The sequence below is a fragment of the Chelmon rostratus genome, chromosome 3 (genome assembly GCF_017976325.1).
Source record: "Chelmon rostratus isolate fCheRos1 chromosome 3, fCheRos1.pri, whole genome shotgun sequence".
Taxonomy (NCBI): Eukaryota; Metazoa; Chordata; class Actinopteri; order Chaetodontiformes; family Chaetodontidae; genus Chelmon; species Chelmon rostratus.
Window position 1 is genome coordinate 24,271,721 of NC_055660.1, and position 24,286 is coordinate 24,296,006.

Below are 24,286 nucleotides of genomic sequence, written 5' to 3' on the forward strand. Positions count from 1 at the left end.
TTATTCTTTCTCATCTTTGAGGAATCCTCACCATCATCAACCATTGTTTTCCCTCCACAGGGCCGCAGGTGAGTCATGTGTTTTTGGAAAGTCCACTAGGTGGCAGTGTAGTTCTGTTATCTAAGAGGCGCACTCTTAACACATGCACCAGCTCACATGGCGTTTATTCACACTGACAAAATCCTTCATTTACTTCTCAGCCTTCCTCTGACAACGCAGTATATTTTTTATACATTTGTGTTTGATTTTAATGAGATTTAGATACTTGATCTACAGGATGGGCACGACTGCAGGGTCATACTCAGCTCACTACCCTACAAGTGCACAGAAATCCAATCCAATCCATCTTTATTTATAAAGCACAGTTTAAATAAACTCAAGGTTTCCAAAGTGCTGTACATAAAAAATAAAAATAAAATAATAAGTAAAAAAAAATAACACCAGGGGAGGCTGATATTGTAGGATATTTTTCAAACCTTGAGGACTTTAAATGCTCACTGTTTGTGTGTCACGGGTCTGAGAGCAGGACACATGATAATCAGAGGGGCAGCAGAAGGTTTTGAAGTCAATGACTCCGTGGCTGAATGATTGAGGTGAGCAGAGTGCTGCTGGAGCTGCCCTGCCCGCCTCACACCGGTCTGTCTGTGCTACTTTCACTTCGAAACTACCCTGCTTGCCGAGTCTTTTAGTCATCTTTGCCCAGTAAAACACCACTTCTGTGAACTCCAATACAGTTGTAACATGTGTCCCACACCGACTATTATTCATTTATTTTCATACATCCGATATTGTGCTTATTGTTGTAAGTCGCACGACATATGCCCTATCACCAACTGTCGACTGACTTTGAACCAAAACAGGAGCACAGAGACCCGGGCTGATCTATCTCTGTGACTACTGACTCAAAATAATCTGTTTACTCTGCATATGTTCTGTTCAAATGTAGCCAGTGCTTAGTTAATTGAATAATTGGTCATGGTAGCTGTTAAGCTAAGTGTTTTAGTAATATTCGATAGCTAGCAACGTTAGCCGGTGTAGCCATTTGCCTTTTAGGCATGGAAATTAAGGATTTCACCAAAGACTGTGGCAGCAGTGCACCTTACTGTATCCACATATGAATATGTTGACCTTATGGAGGCCGACTGCTGTTGCTCTGGGTAAGTGATGATAGCTTTGTCTGAAGGTAATTAAGGCTAGCTACCTGCTCGAACTGACTGGGCAGCTTTAACGCCATATTTATCTCTGTAGACTCATTTCTCCATATTGTTTGTAACTGAATAAGAACGAACATTAGCTAAATGTTAACACACTATAAAAATATATTTAAAGGACACAAACACTTTGTTAATGAGTTAATACAAACAAATAGAAACTGTCAGCAGGTTAACTGTGGTGTATTTAGAAGATGCGAATGTATTGGCTAGAGTTCGTAGGTGATATTAATCTAACTTAATGTTCCAGTCCTGACTAAAATTTCCTGTTCTTTTCAAGATAAATCACAAATATTTCATTCACAGCATAGAGAAATGTACGTCTGAGGCCATGTTCTGTATAGTGATGATTGAAAATACATCCTGTTGTCAGGGCAACCACTTTAGCTATGTTTTCTTTCCTGCACACTTGAATATGGCGCGCGGGTAACTCAAAGATAGATAACTGTGCCTAATTACACCAGGTCAAACAGCACCATCCAGTGGACAGTTCATACCATTGCATTTGATCCAACGGAGGAAACACATTAAATGACCCACATGTCAGCCGTGATCGATGTTATAATCGGGTTCAAAAGATCATAGAAGATCATGTCTATCCCAAAGTCAAGCATTCCTTCATCAGACACAAAACTTTAAGATTGACACTTTTCTTTGTCTTTATGTCATCATAAACTGAATATCTTTGTTATTTGGACCTGACAAAAGCAAGTCGCTATTAAGGTCAGGCTGCTCAGGTGTTACTGAATATCCCGCGGTACTGCTTACCTGTGCTATGGTATAAAAAGAGCAGTATGCACTCACCTAAAATGTAACCATGAGATGATATTGTGCATGCAAAGACGTTATAGTGCTGTTCATATGTTCATCAGCATAAATGTATGCATTAGTCTGTTACTATATTTTGTAGCCTATTGCACTTTAGTTTGACATTCAGGTTAGTTTTGTCATGTTGTTACATTATGCTTTACTTGTGCTCATCCAATAAGTCCTTATGTGTTTTTGTCAGCATGGCAGTGCCTCGCTCCTACTATGAGACCCGAATGGCCTGCAGTGAATGCTGCGTTCAAGTGACGTTAGCATAATCAGAAAAACTCCTTCTCACTGGGAAAAATCAAGAATACCCCCTCATGCCAGAAAACAACTCGTTAACTTGGTTATAATTTTGCTAGTTGCTGACTTGAATTAACATTCGCAGTATTTTTTCACATGCTACACACAAAAAATAGAAACATAAACTTAAATTATAACTTTCGTTTTTTACAACTTGGACTTTATTTGTAGCATTAAATACGACCATTTAGACACCCAGACAACTTTGGTGGCATTTGGAGTTGTTTTGAAGAAATTAGCCCCAGAGGAGCGGCGCATATATCCGTATAATGCGAGTAATGGGGCACCCGTGCGTAGCCTCTATAAACGCATAATCTGCGGCGAAACTCGTTCATATTCCAATATTTTGTTATGATATGCTGGTGCTATTCCCCTCTGAGCCCGTGGTGGCATGTTATCAACATCCAGCGTCTAACTACTTCTGACGTGGATGATGTCATTTTTGAGCACTGCGCGCTGTGAGCAACCAGCCACAGCCGGCTAACTCTGCGGTGGTCGGCTAGTTTAGCTGTAGTTTGCGACTGTTATTTTTCACAAAATGGATGAATATTTTTCCGACTCTGAGGTGGTGGATGATGACTTTGTTTACGATGGACGTCCTTACCGTTTTGAGCCAGAGTACACGGACGAGGAGCTCGTTGAAAGGAGGATGTGGAGGCAGAGAGAAGAACAGCTGGCCAAACAACAACAAACCCGTATCTCCTGGCCGCAAGTCCCACTCTGAGCAACAGACGCATTCCTCCTCTGTTGTCATTGATGAACATTGTCCACAAGAACACAACCAGTTGCCGTCTACTTGTGGATGCGCAGCCGTTTGTTGTTGTTTTGGCCAGCTGTCACAGTGTGATGTAAGTGTGTGATGTCAGTGTGTGATGTCACCGTGTGATGTCAGCGTGTGATGTGATGTCACAGTGTGATGTCAGTGTGTGATGTCAGCGTGTGATGTCATGTCACCGCGTGACGTCACCGCGTGACGTCACTGACATCACACGACGTCACTGTGACGTCCCTGTGTGACGTCACTGTGTGATCTCTGATGTCAGTGTGTGATGTCAGTGTGTGATGTCACAGTTTGATGTCACCGTGTGATGTCACTGTGATGGTCATTTCTAATTATATCATTCTGAGATATTAAAATCATCGTTTGTAGGGATGCACGATAATTATCGGGCCGATAACAAGAAATTATGACGTCATTCCGATAAGTCCGATGTCATCACGAATAGCCCCGATAACATATATGTTTTTGTCAGCACGGCAGTGCCTCGCTCCCACTATGAGACCCGAATGGCCTGCAGTGAATGCTGTGTTCAAGTGACGTTGGAATAATGAGAAAAACTCTCTCACTGGGAAAAATCAAGAATACCCCCTCATGCCAGAAATATTCGCAGTATTTTTTCACATGTTACACACAAAAAATAGAAACATGAACTTAAATAGGCCAAAAGAACGACTGGCAAACGAGGGAACGGGGGGATGTACGTTACACCTTGAATGCAGCATGCGGCACAGCGTGCTTATGAAAACAGAGTTCAGACTTCTTTCAAAGTTTTCGAAGAAGATTGTTGGCTGGTTATTCGTAACAAATGATCCAAGCGAGTTCCACTAGGAGCGAGAAATTGCACGAGCTTTAATACCTGATCAGTCACCTGAAACATAACCACCGCTTTGACGGAGTTTGGAAAGTGTATGAGGACGGCCGGCCTGCTAAAGACACTCACGTTAGCAAGCCAGCCGCAAAGAAGCCACCGGGACTTACGCGACGGCGAGGCTTTCGAAAAGTCCAAGAAATTTGCCAAAGATGACCCACGGGCTCAGGTTATTGAAGATTTAATCATGGACGTGATGGTTCTTCGCTTACTATGGACTGCCCTTCTTCAGTTTGTTTACATAGATAAGTCTAAGTAAGGGATCATGTATCTTCCTTCAGGATGACATAGAAGCCCGACGCGACGCTTCTCCGTAGGAAACTGCTCACTATACGTTATCCCGCTTAGAACACGGCTTACTTCTAAAGCATTCAATAGTGTGACTCAAAATACTGATTAAAACATATTTTATTGATTTAAAATGAGTGTTTGTTTAGCCACCTAATAGCTGAAAATCTTGTATTGTACTGTATTCAGTACATTCAGAACAGCTATAGAATATATGTCTTTCCTCCCTGTGCTCAGCCTTCGATTATGTGTTGTAGGATTAGTAGTGGTGCTGTTGATCAAGCCTGGGGTTGGTCATAATGCTGCAACAGATGATGATGAAGTCTCCACAGACGATGCCTTGTTGGATCTAATAAGGTAAGAAGAAAGTGTATATTCAGAGAATTCAAATCACTCCTATTCCTTTAGAATTGCATCGATCATTGTTTTCTCAAGCAGAAATAATGAATGTATGTATGCTGTATAGAGCTCGGTAAACGTCATGCAAAAGTTCACATTATGTCTTAGATTTTTTTTCAGATGTGTCGATTTACAAGCACACAAATACTTTTAGTCAACACTTTCATAATGGTAGATGTGTTTGGTTTTTCTTTATAGGAACCTGGTGCCACAAAATCTGGCTCTGGCAAACTTTCAGCAGGTATGTTTTATTACTCAGATATACAACCCATGATGGAGACAATGTAATATTCAAAAATGTAGGGTGGAGTATGAAACTGAAGCAGACAATCAAAAGTCTAGCCTGGAAACGATAAACATTTTTCTCATTGTCTTTCTGGACATTCTTTTGTGTGGTTTGCATTCACAGAGATGATCAGTGATACACGATCTTGCCATCAGACTGATGTTCTCGTTGATTTTCTCACATTGTTTCAGAAGAGCACAGAAGTGCATCCAGTGGGTGAACATGTATATGGTCTCAATACTTTGGGCCTGATCGTCTGGTCCATTATTTTTGGATTGGCCCTCAGGAAGAAGAGGGAGAAAGAGGGAAACTCTTAGTTTTACTTTACCACATACATTTGCATAAATTCATGAACAGACTTGAAGAGTTTTCTGTGCTCCTCAGTCGTTTACAGTTCAGTATATCTGGCTTTTCTTTTCTCATCTTACCTGACATGTTCCTCAGTGAAATGGATGTGTTTCAAGCTAAATTGATGTGAACGTTGAAATCTGAATGAAATGACAAAAAGTTTCTGTGTTTACTTTGAGTCTGTGTGTGTTTTGGGTTGAAACACTGAAGTGCTCTGCAGGTCTCTGCCTGTATATCTGGGATTCTTTGACATCACTGTCAGTATTTATGGGTTTTTGCTTGTTTGTTTGTTTTTGGTCAATATCTTTATTGAACTTTCTAATATGCAAACATAAAAATCCAAAACCCCTATCTGAGACAGCAACCAAGTGTTGCATTCCTGTACAGCATCACTAACATTTAAGCACTTGTATATACTCTACTCTGTGCATGGACATATAGTTTCCTTTTTCAGTTTAAGGTCAAGAATTAGGCATCCACTATATTTTTCCAGTATTCATCAATAAATATACAAGTCATTCAAAAAACTTTGTATCTGGAGATATCTAAACACTCTTTTTGTGGTATATTTCTTCCATAATTGGTCAAATGAAAGGAGTGATTCCTTTTCATTTGAATGCCCAATAGTAACTTTACTGTCCCATAAGTCAAAACTCCTGTCTGTGGTCGCAGGATAAAAGTCTATGTTACCCCATACTAGTCCTTCCAAACTTCTTATATCCCACCAGGCTTTAATAGTTGAATTTATGATCATTTTGTCACCAATCAAAGTTTTGATCTTGTTTTGAACTTCACAGAGACCACCTAAAGGAAGAGATTCTCACTTAGAAAAATGTATTTTGTATCCCAAAAATTGACTGAAGCAACTAATCGGATCTAGACCTGCCAGTATTAGGACCTCTGGAGGATTAGTAAGAAAATCCCAGTACCCCCAGAGAGGCAAAGAGATGGGGCCATTCGACCCAATCAAAGCTTTTTCTGGGTCCAGACTAACAACGACACAGTCTACTTTGCCACACTGAGAAAGCAGAATCTCACTGAGAAGCCTCCTCATATTACTGCATGAATATCTGCCAGTAACAAATCCTGTTTGATCGTTATTGATAAAGAAGGGAAGGACTGTTTCTAAACACAAAGCAAGGGTCTTGAAAGCAATTTACAACCTGTCCTCAGCAGGTTTTTATTGGCCTGTAGGAAGCACAATCATCCTCAACCTCCCCCTTTTTAAAACTAAGGCTGATATTAGCCATCTGGGCATGGTGCGTCGCCTGATTGTTGGGAATTCAAAGCTCTCTTAACCTCCGGCCCTGTTATCGGTGTAACTTTCACACAACTGGATTACCAAAGAAGACAACTGTCCCTGGAACCGGCTGCACCAGTGTGGGGATACAGACCCAAGCCTGGGCCTGATGAGTTCACGTTACTCTGAAACACTTTAGTAATTACCAGCAGTCAACAGAATCAATCAGAAACAGAAATCACACCCATTATTCACACTTCTAACTCCTCCTAACGTGAAGATTCAATCAAAGGCCGTTTCCCATCAGTATTCACTTCTGGCCTTTCAAGACACTGTTTCACTTGCCATGTTTTCGTCTCCCCTCTGACACTTTCTGGTGTCTGCCTTCCCCAACAAGTGATATCTTCAATGTACTGGATATCAAACATATTGCTGTACTGCTCTGTACCACCGTTGTATTTGAAGGTGTGACGGATGGAATAATGTGCATTATCAGCAAATCACAGCAAGTAGCACGCTGACACTTACTGACCTTTTATGGAAGCCTTCTCATTGTGATATATGAGAATGTCCATGTTGTAGTTGAAAGTGTTATTGTGAAAGCAGCAGTGGTCAGATTGGTGGTAGTTACCAGAGGCCTCCAGCAGGGGGAGCAAAGTACTGTTGCGCTACTTTACAGGATCTCACTGGAATCTCAGTTTCTGGACTGATTCACAGACCTGTGGGCCCCTTAGTGACCCAACTGGCCAAGAAAGTTGTTCCACCAGCTCTTCATGAGTTCAAACATATCATGTTAAAAAGCACGTGTTTACTAAGCAGAGATTTACACATCTCTAAATTGACACAGGTTGCACCACAAAAACTAGTTCTTATTATAATATTTACAGCCCGTAACTGCCAGGTGAAGCTAATGTTAACTTGCTAGCATATGACTCTCTTGAAGTATTCGAACAAGAGACAAGGGAGAGAGGAAAAGAGGAAGGGGTTTGAGATGGGTAGGGTGCGACGACTGAGTCGAAGGTGAATTGAATGAATCCTGTGAGATGAAATACTTTGTGTGGAAATGGGATGTGGCCTTTGTTTCCAAACATAGTTAAAAAAAACTTAATTTCTTATTTCTTGATACTGTGCTTGCTTATGTTTATCTATTTCAAGTTATTTACCACACAATGAACCTGGCGCCATGTAATAATCCAGTTTAGCATTGGTGTACACAGTGCACAGAGTGATTGGTTGATCTGGCGATGAGCTTCCACTGAGAGTGTTTCATAATTGTTCCTTTGTTTGTCACGTCAAATCATGATCTGAACTCAGACTGTGGGGATACAACATTAATATGTGTTCAACTCTTTAGCTCGTTGTTGCCCTCTAGTGGTGAATATAATACAGTACACAGACGACCAGATGAACTCCATCCATCCAGTTCTCTCATCATGTTTTCAGGATTGAGTTGGCTTTATTGAGCTTTAAATTGAGGGAACTATTTTTCAAAGCATACAAAAAGTAATTTTCCTGGACATAGGGGGAAGTGTGGGTAAAATTCCACCTGCTGTGCCATAAAAAGAACGAAAGAATTGTTTGACTGGTTGTTTGAAACAGATCCAGGCTGCTGTCATCATGTATCGGTAAAGTGGTAAAGTGGTGTGTGTTGTTTGCATTGAGAGTCAGCTCATCCACCCAAACTCAGTTAACACCTCCAAAGCATTATGAGATGTGATCGGTTTAACTGAGGAAATCGTGCCAGTCAAGAAAAGAGATTATATATGACTGTAAATCTCATCAGATGCAAATGTACTTTTTGTTGCATTGCTATAAGCAAGTACATCTCCAGAAAGATACAGTTTTTCAGCTTGGAGTAAAAAAATGATCAATGCTGAGTGAACAGGATGACATGATGTTCATGACATATAGTGTAAATAAAACAAATTTATGTTGAACATACTGCTTGTAAAGAATTTGTGTCTTTTTATATTTTACAATTGTTCAGCTATTACAAAGCATTTTATTTTCCAACCCTAAAACTATAGTAAGCACTTTTTGCAAAAATAGTCACATAAAAGGTCACAGACAGTGAGACGCACTCACTCACTCTCTTTCTCTCTCTCTCTCTCACACACACACACACGCATCACATTTGGATGCACATGCACTCATAATAAAACCTAGGTTAATGTGATGATGTAAGAGCACAGGAGGAGGACTAACTGCAGGGTAAAAGCTCTGGGGCTTTGATGACTGTGACATATCACACCTGTTACCCCTGTGTGTGTGTGTGTGTGTGTGTGTGTGTGTGTGTGTGTGTGTGTGTGTGTGTGTGTGTGTGAGAGAGAGAGAATGTGTGGGCCTTTGCCAACTTATCTGCTTCTTTAACTGGACTTGTGTTATTACAAAAGTGTACCAACAGTACCTGTGGCTACAAGAAAAAATTATCTGATATTTGCATTTAGTTCAGAATACTTGTCTATTACATATGTTATTTTTAATTTTTTTAATTAGGTCAAACTGCAGTGATGTGAATAATTGGAAATACAGAAAATTGGAGATGCATGATAAAACCAGAGTTTTGAATATAGAGGCTTGGCTGGACACCAGTGATTTTTTCCTCACGCTCATCAACCGCAACTGAACCCTGCAACACAAAATAGGAGCCAGATTGGCACGTTTTTTTGTTGACAAACAACATCAGATGCAGGGTGTAGTGAACTGATGGCCTTGGGTCTGATGTTTTGTGTTTGATCTGCATTGCGATGCTTATCAGGCATGTGGAGGAGAGCGCTGGATTCCTGCAGGCTTCAGTCCAACATCTATCTTTCTCACTCCAGCTAATTTCCTCCATCACAAACATCCCACACCTACCATTACTATGCAAGTGAGACTCAGATCTATTCTTCTTCACCAGCCTCACGCCCTCAGGCTGAGATGTACACATATCTCATCCACCTCAAGCTCTGATTCACTCTGAGGAAGATGAAGTGACACCTAGAACAGTCCGCCCCGCACACGATTGCATTGCACTAACACTCATGAAGCCACAGTGACTTCTGTTCAGGATCTTAGTGACACTCTAGAAAACCATCATGCAGTGCCTCGCTGTTGGAAGACATTCCCCCGTATGACCCTTATGAGTCTCTCTGCTGGCTCATTGTTACATGTCATGCTTTAATGCCCACCCTTGCTTGTTCCCTGCCTCCTTGCTGTCTGCTCTATTTCTGTACTCATGCATCAGATCCACCCTCAGCCTCACCCACTCCTCTGATTGGGCTGCATATTTCTATGCTGCTCTGCCGCCCCATCCCTGCCACCAGGAGGCTCATCCTAAATGCCAAAAAAAGATGGTCGTGAGGAGCACTGTGAAGGAGATGATGTCATATACCCCATTTACACCTGGCATTAAAATGTGACCTGTGTCTGGATATGTAACCTGGGTAGGGAATAAAATGCAGGTGAAGTGTGTGTAGAATGCATTGGGGTCGAAGTGCAATGGGATCAGAGAGAGCACATTTGGAGGTGGTCAGGCTCACACTGTGATCAGGGATCATCCAGGTGTGACTGCGCTCTGTGCAGCGCGACCACATTCTTGAGAAAAAGATCCCACCAGCAAGTTAAAAGTTAACCTAACGCCACCTCCTTCTGCTGACTTTACCAAGCCTGGCAAAACCCTAAAGGCTGTAGCACTCTCGCAGACAGTGATTTCAAAACAAATGATGCATTATGGGAAATGTAGGATCCCTGGTGGCTTTACCCCTACTAGTGACCTAAAAGTCAGGATATCTCGGCCTCCGCTGCTTCCACTGCAACCATTATTTTTTAATCTGTCTCTGGCCTGTACAACAAATTTAAGGCAGTGTGATAATAAACTGCTGACGTTGGTATTTGTTAAGATGATATTCTGTTTAACGTACTAGGTTAGAGAAGAGTTTCCGTCCAGGCGTTTAGTCGACTAGCTACATTTTTTTACTTGAAATACAGATTTTTGCATAGGGATTTGGCTATAATATATATATAACATATATTTCTTGCAGTACACTCTTGTCTGACGTGTCAGTAGGTCTCTTCTGTCTTTCCAGTGAAGCAAACAATGCATCAGAAAAACGGAACCAATGTAAAGATTCTCTGTGACAAGGCTGCTGCTGGTCCAGCTGGTCTCACTTTTCCTGACAGATAATCACAATCCTCCACTGGAACTGTTGGCTAATAGTAGCACCCAGGTGTGTGTGTGTGTGTGTGTGCGCGCGCGTGCGCACACGTCCGTGCGCTTATGAATGGGAGGGCAGGCTGTTTGCTGCAGGCTCAGCAACCTTTCCAACATGCACACTCAGCAGACCTTATCTGGATAAATAAAGATTAAACACCTACAAGTATAGAGTGTAACTCCTCCGCAGTGTAATATGTTGATATATTGGTCCCACCAAACATGGTGTGTCCTGACTATAAATACCTAATATGACGGGTATCATCTTGACACTTTTATTTGGCAGCCTGAGCCTGCCTGTGTGAGAGAGAAAGGCAGTGATGGAGCACTGGAGTTAGACAGGGAGGGTGTTATGAATTGCCGCGAGCTGTGGCGTGCTCGTGCCAGTTAACTTGGCTGGAGCAGACACACACTTCCATTATGGCAGATTGAAATCTCCAATGGGCCATGTAAGGGAGTAATATGTTAGTTATATGGCCTGGCCTGTGAGGGATTTATGCACACGCTGCCCTCATGAATAATAGCACAGGAGTAAATCCTTCGTCAGTTTTTGTTTTGACATTATTATTTCTGTTTTAGGAGGTCAGGTGATGCACATGCTTGTGCGTGTGTGTGTGTGTGAGGGGGATTCACATGCATTTGCATCAAAAATATGTGAAATGAATGGAAAAAAATTATGAAAATATGTTTGGTGGTTTTTTTTTTATAGGGCCTTTCTTTCTTGTGTGTTGTACTTGAAAAACCTCTCAATCCCTCTGACCAAGAGGAACCCACGCTTGCACTGAATCTGGAATGGTTTATTCATGTGCAGAAATGTCTGAAAGAGGCGCTGCTGTGTCGTGTCTTCTCCTCTTTATTGCTTTCACACCCAAACCTTTCTCTCTTTGCACTGTGACTTCTGCAGCTGAGTGGCCCGCGACATGCCTCTCCTCTTAGTGTGATGGCGAATCATAGCCATGTGCACCCAGTCCAGCTGTTAAAAATACTCCTGGCTTGGGTATTAAAGCGCACATGCAACATAGCTTAGCAGTCTGTATAGTGGCTGTGATGGTAAGACGACCTGCACACATTAACTCCTCTGTAGAGGAGTGCCTCATCACAGAATCCATACAATAAGTTTTAAAGCATGAAAATAATGAGCAGTGTGTTACTCTGAGTGAAAGAAGATTGGCAATGCTGGTAGCCGCAATTTCCACTATTCACATGTTTTCATGTTTTTCATGTTTTGCTTTTGGTTTAGTGAGTGTGATGTTTGACCTTCACTGCACAGAATGATGTGTGTGCAGAGGTTGGCACTAAAAGGCTGTTTTCACCTTCATCTGCTGAAGAGGGAAAGTTTCCAGTGTTCAACTTAAATCTCAGTTAAAGACGTGTATGAACAAGGTGATTTTGTGACATCACAACCAGTTTGAAAACCAGTCATGGTCCAGTATGCAGCTTCCACTTGCAGCGCCTCTGGGGCTGACAGATGCTGATGTCTTGCTCAGCGACACTATGGCAGGGAATGATGCTGGCGCGGAGCATCCAGTTATCCAGGAAATGTCATGATTCTTACTGGCTCAGCTGAAAAAACAGAACAGCCCTTCATGGTGTTTTTGTCTTTTAGTCGATTCTCAGCGCTTTATTCACAGCGCAGCGGACAGAAATCCTCCCCCACCCCTCCTCCACTCACGTTGGCAACATCTGCTCACAGCTGGCACTCAATCACTGTCCGCTTATACCATTTAAAAAAAAAACACATCCCAGTGATGGTAAGGCTAATCTTCAAAGTGTAAGCCCACTTTGCGTAAACGTATGGCCGAACAACCATCTTAAAAGAACATATGTGTCTTGTAATGGCTCTTATGTAAATGTGCACGTGTGAACAGCTCAGATGAGGGCACGACCTCGGTTTTCTTCTGTGCTGCTGAAGTTTGGGTTCACTTAGTGCCGTGGAAAGTAGGCTATGAAAGCACCACCGGCGGAACAGAGGCCATCCAGAGCGGACTGGCAGCTGAACATCACTTAAAGCCGTGACGTGAATCTTTTCCACTCCGGTCCGAAGCTCGAGGAGCGCGCGCACAGACACACCTCCCCTGCCCGGCCCCCTCCTCCACCCGCCCGCTTCTCCTCCGGGCAACGCAGACTTTCATGGAAAATCCTTCACGGCCTCTTCGGGGACTTCGACTGCAAGTAATTGCCCCGAGGAACCGATGTACAACAAGCGCCTCGGCTGCGCGTCCCGCACTTTCCGCAGCTGCGCCAGTTTCTTGACGCACTAGAACTTGTCTGCGCCGCGTCAGAGGAGAGCGAACTTCATGCAGGTGAGCGCTGGTTCACACGTTCACACACGGAGGAAGAAGTTAAAAGAGGATTTATTTGTTTTTGGACGGCGACATCAGCCTTGCGCGCATTTGGACATCTGGATCTGGGTCGGGAGCGGTTTACATGTCGGCGCGGCTGGTTTGTGGCTGAGGCGGCGGCGCACAATGGGCAGCCCAGCTCCTCCAGCGGAAGGCTATAAAACAAAGGACCAACATGTTGTCTTTGGCAAATAAACATTTTCTTCAAATGACCTGTTTATCATATTAGCCAAAGTTTTTCTTTTTGTGCCAACCGGCCGGACCAGCCGGAGCAGGTGTGTGCCAACCAGCGCAGAGAAGAAGGGGGATGTAAGAGAGAAGGCTTACTGTATCACGACGTTATACAAACTCTGAGTATTCCCGCTGCTCACCTCCGAGGCGCTTCTTTTCCTGGAAGGGCAACATAAGAAAGTAGTAAGTTAGTCCAGAAGCAGAGAGGAGATGACTGCCAACACCGCTCTCCTGCTCTTCATTCTCTCTCTCACAAGTGAGTTCTTTACTGTTCTCTCAGATCATCCTGTAGCACGGATGTGTGTCTAAGCGGGTGTTTCGATGTGCTTTTATCAAGGCGAGCAGTTGTAGCCTTTTCTGTGAGCTTTCATCAGCTTCAGCTGAGACAACATGACGCTGAGCACGGTGCTGGTGTGCGCTCAACTTTGCCACCAAGCAAAAATGTTTTAAGATGACGGTACACATGAACTCTGTATCTCTCTCTCTCACACACACGCACGTTTGTACTTTTGTCCTTGTGAAGACCCCTATTGATATGATGCATTCCCTAGCCCCTTACTCAAACCTTAGCCATCACAGCTAAATGCCAAACCCTAACCTAAACCTAAGCCTAACTCTAACCTCACCCTTAAAACCAAGCCTTAACCCACACAGCTCTTTGAAAGTCTGTCTGAAAGTGGTTCTCACTTTCCAAATCCAGGATCCTGAAAAACTTTATTGATTGATTGCACACACACACGCACACACACACACACACACACACGCGCGCGCGCGCGCACACACACACACACACACACACACACACACACACACAGAATAAATTTTAGAGGGTAAAAGTTACTCAGAGCTGAGTGAATGTGGCGTCCTGTAGATAATCGTGCACGTCACATTAAAGGTGGCATGAGATAACCTGATACTGACTTTTAATCAAATTCAGAGCTATTATTCCAAACACTTCTCATACTCCTCCTCTTACTGCTACTTAAAATAAACGGGTGGGGGTGCAATGTGGCCGTATGGGTCAAAGAGTTACGCTGTTCTACAAGCAGAGGGACTAAATTGTAGGAAGTGTCTGACGGACTCTGAAGCACGAGCACTAACCTCATGCTCTCTGCACTTTTACTAGAGACACATCTCACCATGTCGTTGTGCAACCTGGGCCGGGCCGGGGTTTTGGACTTTAAAATGACTGAAGTCATGATTTGAAGCCCTGCCAGCGAGACCAACCTCTCTCCGAAGTGTTTGACTGTTGTTAAAAAATTATTCTTTACTTTTTACATTTAATTATTCATTTGTCCACATTTATCTCTCTATGATGGTGAAATGTTCTCCACAAGCCCTGAATATCATTACCATCAACAGTATGAAATATAATGTGAGTGCCAAAGGACGTCAAAATCAGTGTTAAATAAGCCATCATGTGCAGTTTGTGTGTATTTGTAGAAATAACTTCAGGCTGCTAAAATCCCCAAATTTCTGGCGAGAATATCGAGGACATGACCTCAGTGTACTTAATAACAGCTCCGGCCCGGAGCGAGGCTTAGCTATGCTTTGCACTTATTGTTTTTTATTGTAATGTCTGTGTGAGTAGCACCAACATACAGTTTCTGATGTGTGCACGGGTTTAGTTCATGTTGCCTAGAAAAGCATTGTGGAACTCATCCTGCACAATCTGTCTTGCCTTCATTCGTGTTCTGTGCCACCTGCTGTACGTTGTCGGTGCTGAATTTGATGATCAATCTGGGCCCTTTAAAACTAAAGACAGAGGCGAAACCTCAGAGGACTCCTGTGCGTCACAGACAGGGAGGATACAGAATGTCTTTGCCATGTCTTCGAGTTTTTGAGTTAAAAGCAGCCACAACACTCCTTGCAACAACTTTTCCCTCAGAGACAGGGTTGTAAAAACTGTGTGTAGTGTTCATACTCTTAAAACACTTGTAAGTAAGAGCAGACGGGCTCTTTGAATAATTTACAGAGGGTTATTTTATACCCGCCGCCAAGAAAGCACCATCTCCTGTCTTTTAGGCAGAACACTCGGGTGTCTCCTCCGCCGTCCTAAAAGAAGAACTTCCTTTTATTAACCAACCTTCATTCAGCTTTTCTTCTATGGACTGCTGTCTTTTACGTCTTTTGCCCCTGAAATATGAATTAGATTATTGTGTGGGCTTTAGCTTCAGCTCGTAGCCTAGATTGATCTGTCAGTAGGCCTTTAAAAAACAAAAACAATATATCTATGCCATCAATGTTCACATCTGCTCCACAAAAGCAACTGGACTCTGACAAAGATCAGGTATGACAGGCAGAATAGTCGAGCACTACTCTGTAACATCCATCAAGGCAAAGATACCCTGGAATCTTGGTTTAAATTATTCAAATGATGTAATACACCAAGAAGGCACATAGCACTTCTTCCGTGTGTTCCAGCATGTTGTTGTGAGTGTTTTATTTCCCAGAAGGCCGGAAGACTTGACGGCCTCGTACTGCACAACGATGTTCAGCACCATCCTGCAGTCCAGCATCCGTGTGTTGACTGAAGCTGTCGTAAAGCATGGAGATTTAAAAAAAAGAAAAAAAATACACCAGTTCAAATATAGTGAACAATAATTTTAATTTTCCAAGCATGTTTCTTTCAGACATCAATAATACAGCCTGTAAATTACGGTGTAAATGTGATTTACATACGGGGTGCCAGTGAAATCCTGACGGGAAGCTGCTCTGTCCTCGGTGGACAAGCCACTACTTTATTTTACAGTCCACTCCACACTTGTGCTACAGTGAGCTTTGTCCCACATTTCCTGTGCCTTGACCCAAAGGTAGTGTACTGTCGCTTAAAGGGATTTTACACATCAAGTGATGTCACCTGAAACAGCGCCAAGTCTGAAAAAAAAAAAAAAAAAAAAAAAAAAAATTCACCTCATCTCTGCTTGAGACCAGCGGCTTGAGGCTGCGTTAACCAGCGTAACACGCTCAAACCTCTGACTGCACTACAGGGGGTCTACAAGCGGTTGCGTTGCATTGTGGGTAATGTGGGCTCCAGGAACAAAAGAGGTGATATCTCTGGTTCTGCTGCAGCGACTGTAAATATCCGTCACAATTTCACTTCAACATCAACACTTGCCCTGCTTTCACTTCCCCATTTTTCCTCTTATTATGCACTAGATATGCTCATCTTGTGTTTTGTTTAATTGTCTTTTTTTAAGTCACTTAAAACATCACATTTACATTCACATTGTTTCCTGGTATTGGTTTGCAGTAAGTATTTTATTGATACCCTGTATATACTCTGTAAATCATTCCAATTTAACTTGCACTCACACAAGTAGACTATTTCGGTTCTTATTTGATGGCAAATAATTTATTGTCTGAAGCCAAAATAAACTGTAGACTGAGGTTCCATTAAGTTGTAACTTGCCAAAAGTTCCCATACCTCTGCTGCTTTGAAACAGCTTAAAACACTGGCGCTCACTGTGACATGAAAGCTTGAAACAGCGGGGGGCTGCTGAAAAAAGGGACATCCATGCTCACTCAGCCTTCCCTGCATGGGATCTTACAAAAACAGACAATTCATGTGGCACAGAGGGGCTGAAGCATTCCAGATAGTAAACGCTTTGCGCAATGTTGTCACTTTGTTTGACAATGTAGACATAACGGCTGTGGAAGCCAGGAGAGTGGGTCCAAAGCATTTCGCTTCTGACTTATTCATACGATCACTTTTACATAACCAATAATTTAGGGCTGAGGAAACACAAAGCTTCAGGGATCCTCGCACAGGGATGGATGCATGACTGGATTTTTGTTTGTTCTTTGGCTCTAAAATGCTGCAGTACAGCGTGAGACTGCAAGATGCACAGCCGCACACACACACACACACACACACACACACACACACACACACACATTAAAGAGAACACGTGATTCAGCTGTGTTGCCTTTTGGTAAATTCAGTTCACTTCCAGCCAGCTTGTTTATTGTTCATCATTCATGATGACACTGGACTGAAAACAGACTGTGATAGAGACAATTTCATGCTTGGAACTGCAGCCCACACGCACACACGTGCACACACACACACACACACACACACACACACACACAATGTGGTGACATTTATGTACTCAGTATTGCCATAAAAGGGAGATACACTGCCCCTATTAACAGCAAAGATTTTAGATGGAGATGCTTCCTAGGGTTTATTGCGCTTTCAAAATGTACACTTTGGAAATGTAATGTTTTCCCACTCCCTGTGTTGTGAATTGTCTGCAGGTAGCAGGGCAGAGAATGCAGAGGAGCGGCTGGTGAACTACCTGTTGGGTCCAGAGCGCTACAATAAACTGATCAGACCAGCTGTCAATAAGAGCCAGCAGGTCACCATCTCCATACAGGTGTCTCTGTCTCAGCTCATCAGTGTAGTAAGTAGTTTGTACACGTGCACAAATACCATCGAACTGAAGTTGCCAAATGGAATTCAGACATCATTCATTTTAGTATTTACACCTGTGCTTTTTCTACCGTTACATGTCAAAATGTCTTATGTGAAAAAGGATATTTCAACCTGTCTCATCAGTCAGAGTATTTGAAAACACGCTTGTTTCTCTATCAGCAGTCCAAAGTCCTCTTTCAAAAAAACAAAAACAAAAAAAACAAAAAACAAAAAACTGCAACTAAGGTGTTTAATTGCTTAAATCAACATTTTTCAAGAATCGGTGTCATTTGCAATTGGGCGCCCCTACAGTTTCTTGCAATTCACTAAATATGGACAGCTGCACACATGCATTTGTTACTAAAAAATGCTGAGTTGATAACTTTGCTAGTACAGCCTAACATTAAGCGAGTGCAACAATGCAAGACATAACTTACATAACTTACTTTTATTATGCAAAGCTCTTGCCAACAACTCAAAGCCAGTCTGAGATCCACTCTTGTCCGGTCCCAGTAGCTGGACAGTCATTTAGCTGCCCGGCTAACTGAGCTAACTTGCTAACAGCAGCTACAGTTAACATCTGTTTCCAGTTATTTTAGCAACAAGTAAAGCTACCTGTCCACCAGGAAGCTGGATAAATAAATGAGGGTTGAGGCAGAGCAGCCGGAGGATGTCAGAGGGAAAACATAAAATATGATCCACTTTCACCAAAGTCAGTGATAGCTGGTGTGATATAGTGCTGGAAAGTGTTCTTGCAGAAGATCGTACCCACTCAACCCATGTTACGTAGTGTGAAAACAGGCTTTTGGGGCACAGAGTTGGAATGACAGAGGCAGCATCGCCTCTATTAAAAGTCAGTGTCCTTAAAATGATTTTGAAGCTGTTATTTTAAGGTCAAATAGCAGCAAAATTCTGCTTTAAGATTTTATGATTACACCTTGGTAACTTGGTAACTGCTTCAGGACAGTAACTTGGCCTGACATTAGTATACATGCTATAATAAAAATATTATAATACATCATGCTGCCACAGTCCAGAGACATGCAGGTTAGGTGAACTGGCAACTTTAAATTGCCTGTAGGTGTGAATGAGTCTGGCTCTGCTTGTCTGTCTCTTTGAATTAGACCTGTGATAGACAGGTGACCATTCCAGGATGTACGCCACCTCATGCCCAGTGCATGCTGGGATTGGCTGCAGGCCACCCTCAACCCTGCACAGGAAAAACAACTTAGAAGATGGATAATTTTAGACATTTGGTTTAAAAATAATAAAAAAAAAAGCAATCCATCTCAGGATTATCTTTGTTTTGGGTCTATTGAATGAAGACTGTTATGCACTGTGGGCCATGAAAATTCTGAACTAACACGCTTTAATTTACTTCAGCTAAGGTTTTCAAAGGCTGTGCTGTGGCAAATTGGTGGCCCTCAAACAAGATGTACAAGATATAAAGTGTTAGAGGAGTTTTGAAACAGCCATCACAATTCAGGCACTCATTCATCTCAAGTGTGGATCTCAAGTGTGGTTTTTTTAGCCCCCAAATGTTTCTGGTTATGTGTCCACTACCTTGGATGTGCTTTGTTATTAGGGTTTGACCTTATGTGTGTCTTGCTTACACCACTGCCTGCAGAATGTTGGTTGTGATGCAAAAGAGCAGTGAGCAGGAGATTGTAATAACAATTCAACCATTTATATTGCAAACTGAACTTTTATGGAAATGACGCTCAGAGTGTGACGAGTTTACGACTGTTTCTTGCAGAATGAGAGAGAGCAGATAATGACGACCAATTTGTGGCTGTTTCAGGTACCATGCACTCTTTCTGTGTACAATATTTACAGTATCTGGGTGTGTTTGTCATTAAAGGAGTTCACAATCGCTCTTTCTGCAGGAGTGGAATGACTACAGGCTGAGATGGGACCCAGAAAAGTACGAAGGCATCAAGAAACTGCGAATACCATCCAAACGCATCTGGCTGCCTGATATAGTGCTCTACAACAAGTAAGTATGTGCATGTCACCCTCCCAGAGAGTGGACCAGTTTTTCAGTGTCTGATTTAGGGGATCTGGTTCTATTATGCTGTCTTAAAATCAGTATATTGTTCATTCAATTCAATTGATCTGCACTCTTTCTCCTCCTCATCATTGCAATGAAGGGAAACGTGGTCTGCAGTGCTGCCTCAAGAGTTAGCTGACTTCAGTTATGTCTTTTTTTAAGTGTTGATTGTAAGCATGAACTCTGGAACCATACTCCCGCTAATCTTACATCTCACCCGCAACCTCTCACAGTGCTGACGGCGTGTACGAGGTTTCCTTCTATTGCAACGCTGTGGTCTCCAACACAGGAGACATCTTCTGGCTCCCCCCGGCCATCTACAAGTCGGCCTGTGCCATCGAGGTGCAGAACTTCCCCTTCGACCAGCAGAACTGCACTCTGAAGTTCCGCTCTTGGACCTACGACCACACGGAAGTGGATCTCATCCTCACAAGCGACTTCGCCAGCCGCGATGACTTCACGCCCAGCGGGGAGTGGGACATCGTCTCGCTCCCGGCACGCAAAAACGAGGACCCCAATGACATCACCTACCTGGACATCACCTACGACTTCGTGATCCAGAGGAAGCCGCTGTTTTACACCATTAATCTGATCATCCCGTGTGTGCTGATCACGTCGCTGGCTATCCTGGTGTTCTACCTGCCGTCAGACTGCGGGGAGAAGATGACGCTGTGTATCTCAGTGCTGCTGGCGCTCACTGTGTTCCTGCTGCTGATATCGAAGATAGTGCCGCCCACCTCTCTTGCCGTGCCGCTCATAGGTCAGTAGTTTTGTGTGTTTGCGTGCAACAGTGTGTAGACTTGAGAAAATTAGGGATGTGAGCAGATGAGTCATGACTTATTAGCAATAACATAAAGTGGAAAAAGCACAAACCAAATTTAAGACATGTTTGAATAAAATTCTGAATGAACAAATAATACATAACTTTTGATGTCTTCATCAAAGACACTATTTAAGTTAAACCAAACAAAATAAACATATACTTAAGACAGATTTTGCTCAAATTAATTAAGTCTGTTAATCTATTGTTATGACCTGGATTAAAAGTAATAATTCATAATTAGGTAGGATTTTTTCAACCCTTGAGGTTTTACATAATGATTCTTTCTAGCTGAGACTTAGATTAAACTCTCACGTCCATTCTTACAACAGACTCATGTCACATTTGCTACTCGGTTGCTCTCTTTTTAACAGAAATAGCGTTCAATCAGACTAAGCGCTTCCTGAAAGGGCATTATCCCATCTTTTCCAGGCAGGCTTTTAATGTGAAACATGTGCAGGAAGTGCTGACTATTATTGACAGCAACTTTGCAGCAAAGTAGAAGCCACTGGAATTGCTTAGTCTATGAAAACAGTATTTCTGTTGAAAGTGGAGCCTCAGAGCTGCAAGCTGGTGAGTTCGACAAGGTTCTGTTGTTGTACTGATGGAATTAGTGATCACTAACTTTTAGCTGCCAGCTATTATTTTAGATGCCATGAGTCCAATAGTGCATAACAACAGCCTGACTGACAGCAGTGTGATTACAGGCTGCAGTAACATTTATTTGTTCATGGTGGAGTCTCGTCTTTTCCCTTTCTGTCGCTCTGTCACTCTTTCTAAGGTAAATACTTGATGTTCACCATGGTGCTGGTCACGTTCTCCATTGTGAGCACCGTCTGCGTCCTCAACGTGCACCACCGCTCCCCGTCCACCCACCATATGCCCGACTGGGTCAAACGCCTCTTCTTAGTCCGCCTGCCCACCTTCCTCCTCATGAGGCGTCCAGGCTCGTCCAGCGTCCGCGATAAACTCCGCCAGAAGTACGCCAACCGGAGTACCGTCGGGAAAAGCTACTCCCAGACCGGCACAGACAAGAAGCAGTACTCCAACATCAGACTCGGTGGCATCCGAACAGACGCCGACTCTTTCTACGTGAATGAGGACTTGGCACACAAGTTTTGCTGGAAGGTGGGCGACATCCCAGATGGGGGCGGCGGGTTTTCAGACTTCCGGAGGCGTTTGGCTGTCCAGTGGGATGCAGACCTGGAGGAGGCAGTGGATGGGGTGAAATACATCGCTGAACACATGAAGACAGAAGACGACGATGAAGGGGTGAGGAGACAGAGCCGGGGTTAAATGAACAGAACAATGATGACGAGCAGGAAGAGATAGGATCAACGGTTTAAAAAAGAAAAGCGAGACAGGCTGAGGGAAGTAAAGCGGATTATGGAGATGTGTGTAGACAAAGATGCAACAGCGAAGAATGAGGAGATATGTTAAAGAAATGAGGATGTTCTCGGGGCCAGATGGCTAATGGAACATGCCTAATCCTTCATTATTTGTCCTTCTGTGACATTATTCCAACCTGTCAATCATCTCTTTTTTCTGAAGATATCAGACAGTCTCAGAAAACTTTGAGACTTTGAACTCAGCACTAGCCCTAACCCCAGGTTTGGCCTCTAAACTTCCACAAAACTCCCACACCTAATAAATATTCCAGTAGTATATTAAGTTTTGCAGCTGTAATTGCTCATGGCAAATTTTTCATCAAGCTGCCTCTCGTGCTCTCGACACTGCCGGCTGCACTGCGGTTAAAATTATACCCTGGTATGCATTAGGTGTCCTAGAAGCTTCATAGCTACAGCAGCAGTCAATAAAACACGGCTTCTGATCACCAATACGCTTTCTGAGAAGAGTGTAATTGACTCTTCGCTTAGTCCTGCCACTGGTTACTAATGATACCTAACATTAGCTTATTAAGCTCCATGAGCTTGTTAGGCATTGGCTGAGGGTGCTGTCTCCAGCTGACTTGTATCTAAAAAGAGGAACATAATAAAAGGTCTTATGCACTTGGTGGCTACATGCATGATATCATGCTAAAAGACTGAGGTTAAAGCTACATGTCCCAGATGTAATGTCAGCATCCTCACCATTACCACCAACAGTCGCAGCATTGCTCTTACTTGAAGTGTAAGTTAGTCCTAGAATGAATTATTATGAATTAAAACATGATTTTTTCCCCTGCAGGTCTGCTCCTATACACACACATACTTTACAGTCATGGTTTGTTCTGTCTTAACAAGCTGTAATCATCTGAACTTGTTGGTTTGGTTGCAGATCATAGAGGACTGGAAGTACGTGGCCATGGTGATAGACCGTTTGTTCCTGTGGATCTTCATCCTGGTGTGTGTGGTGGGAACTCTGGGCCTCTTCATGCAGCCGCTGTTCCAGAGCTATAACACACCCACTGCTGATGACACAGAGTGAGTCATATACGCACACATTCAAATATATCACAGCACACCTCTTAGCTTGGCAACAACTGCCATTTAAATGCCATTTAAATAATCTGCTGGCAGAAAAAGCGCTGCAAAATGTCTATATCATGGAGGCCTATTTTTATGCACACCAGAGTGAGGAGTCGCTAAGATCTGTGCCTAAAGCTACACAACGCTATAGCTGCGTCACAATAAAAGCTTTGCTGGCCAGTAGAAAGCTTTAATTGTGAAGCAGCTCTGTGTCAGTGTGTTTCTGCTCATACTAATAGCTTTGAGAAATGCTTGTTTGAAATAGTATTCATATATATATTTATTATTGTGTGCTTTTCTTTTCATAGGTATGGAGATTTCTAGGATTTATGTGACATGAGAAAGAAAACTGTCGAACAAGCGTCTCTCATAGAAAGTGCAGCCGAGAAGCTGCACCAGGTCTGGCTCTGATCTGTCTTTTTTTGATTGGATCTGATACATAACCAGCCTTAACCAATGCTGACAGCTGGTAGTGTTTGCCACAGCGGACTTTAAACAAAGACAGAATCATCCTGGAACACTTTCTTTTCCTTTTTCTTACTGCATGGCTTCTGATTATGAGCTCCGCCATCACCATAGGCAATCTTGACATGCTTCTTCTAACGAGATGACACTGTCATAGAGTCAAGATGATGCCCACACACAGTTTCTGACACAACATACAACACGGTTGCAGACTATTTTTTGCCAGCGTTTAACTTTCCCAACGTAAAGAAAAACCACAAACCACAGAGCTGGTGAAAAATGCTGGTAATTTGTCGCCTTTGTTTCACTTTGGACTGGCTGCGCTGCTGATGGAACAGTTGGAGCTCTTTGCAATGGAGGCATGATGGTTCATTACACATTACAGCTCCAAGAAGACCATGATGTCTGCTCTCCTCTGCAGCATTGTTGATGTGAAAAATAAGACATTTTAAGACATTAAACCAATTGTTCATGTTGGCACAGTACAATGGACCATGACTTCTCATTTCTCTACCCTTCTCAAGCTACTTTATTGTAACAATGGAAGGACACTTTGTCCGAACCACCTTTTCTCTTCATAAAAATATTAATGCATCGCCTCTCTCGCTCCGTCCTTCTCTTGTTCTGCTTCAGAGCTTTGGGCCTCATCTCCACCATCCACCTTCCAAGCAGTGTTGTAATTATTAATGCCTCGTCTTATTTTGAAGAATGTGCACTGTCCTCTTGCTTCCTCTTTCTGTCTTTCTCACACTTGCTAGGTTAGT

General features: G+C 42.9%; 1 protein-coding gene across 1 annotated transcript; it reads left to right on the plus strand.

Annotated features, from left to right (window-relative positions):
• The first annotated feature begins 13,509 nt into the window (after nucleotides 1–13,509).
• Nucleotides 13,510–23,500, plus strand: chrnb5a (cholinergic receptor, nicotinic, beta 5a). Its single transcript, XM_041964377.1, has 8 exons — nucleotides 13,510–13,555; nucleotides 17,563–17,708; nucleotides 19,476–19,520; nucleotides 19,606–19,715; nucleotides 20,003–20,529; nucleotides 21,371–21,861; nucleotides 22,867–23,012; nucleotides 23,366–23,500. Exons 1-8 carry the CDS (start codon nucleotides 13,510–13,512, stop codon nucleotides 23,379–23,381), a joined length of 1,527 nt encoding a protein of 508 aa, XP_041820311.1. The 3' UTR covers nucleotides 23,382–23,500.
• Nucleotides 23,501–24,286: the final 786 nt, after the last annotated feature.

Bases quoted from the DNA above. Each gene is read 5' to 3' on its own strand.
- chrnb5a (XM_041964377.1), top strand. From the start codon at position 13,510: ATGACTGCCAACACCGCTCTCCTGCTCTTCATTCTCTCTCTCACAA. The intron at 19,521-19,605 runs GTACCATGCACT...CTCTTTCTGCAG, and splicing joins CCAATTTGTGGCTGTTTCAG to GAGTGGAATGACTACAGGCT. The intron at 20,530-21,370 runs GTCAGTAGTTTT...ACTCTTTCTAAG, and splicing joins TCTTGCCGTGCCGCTCATAG to GTAAATACTTGATGTTCACC.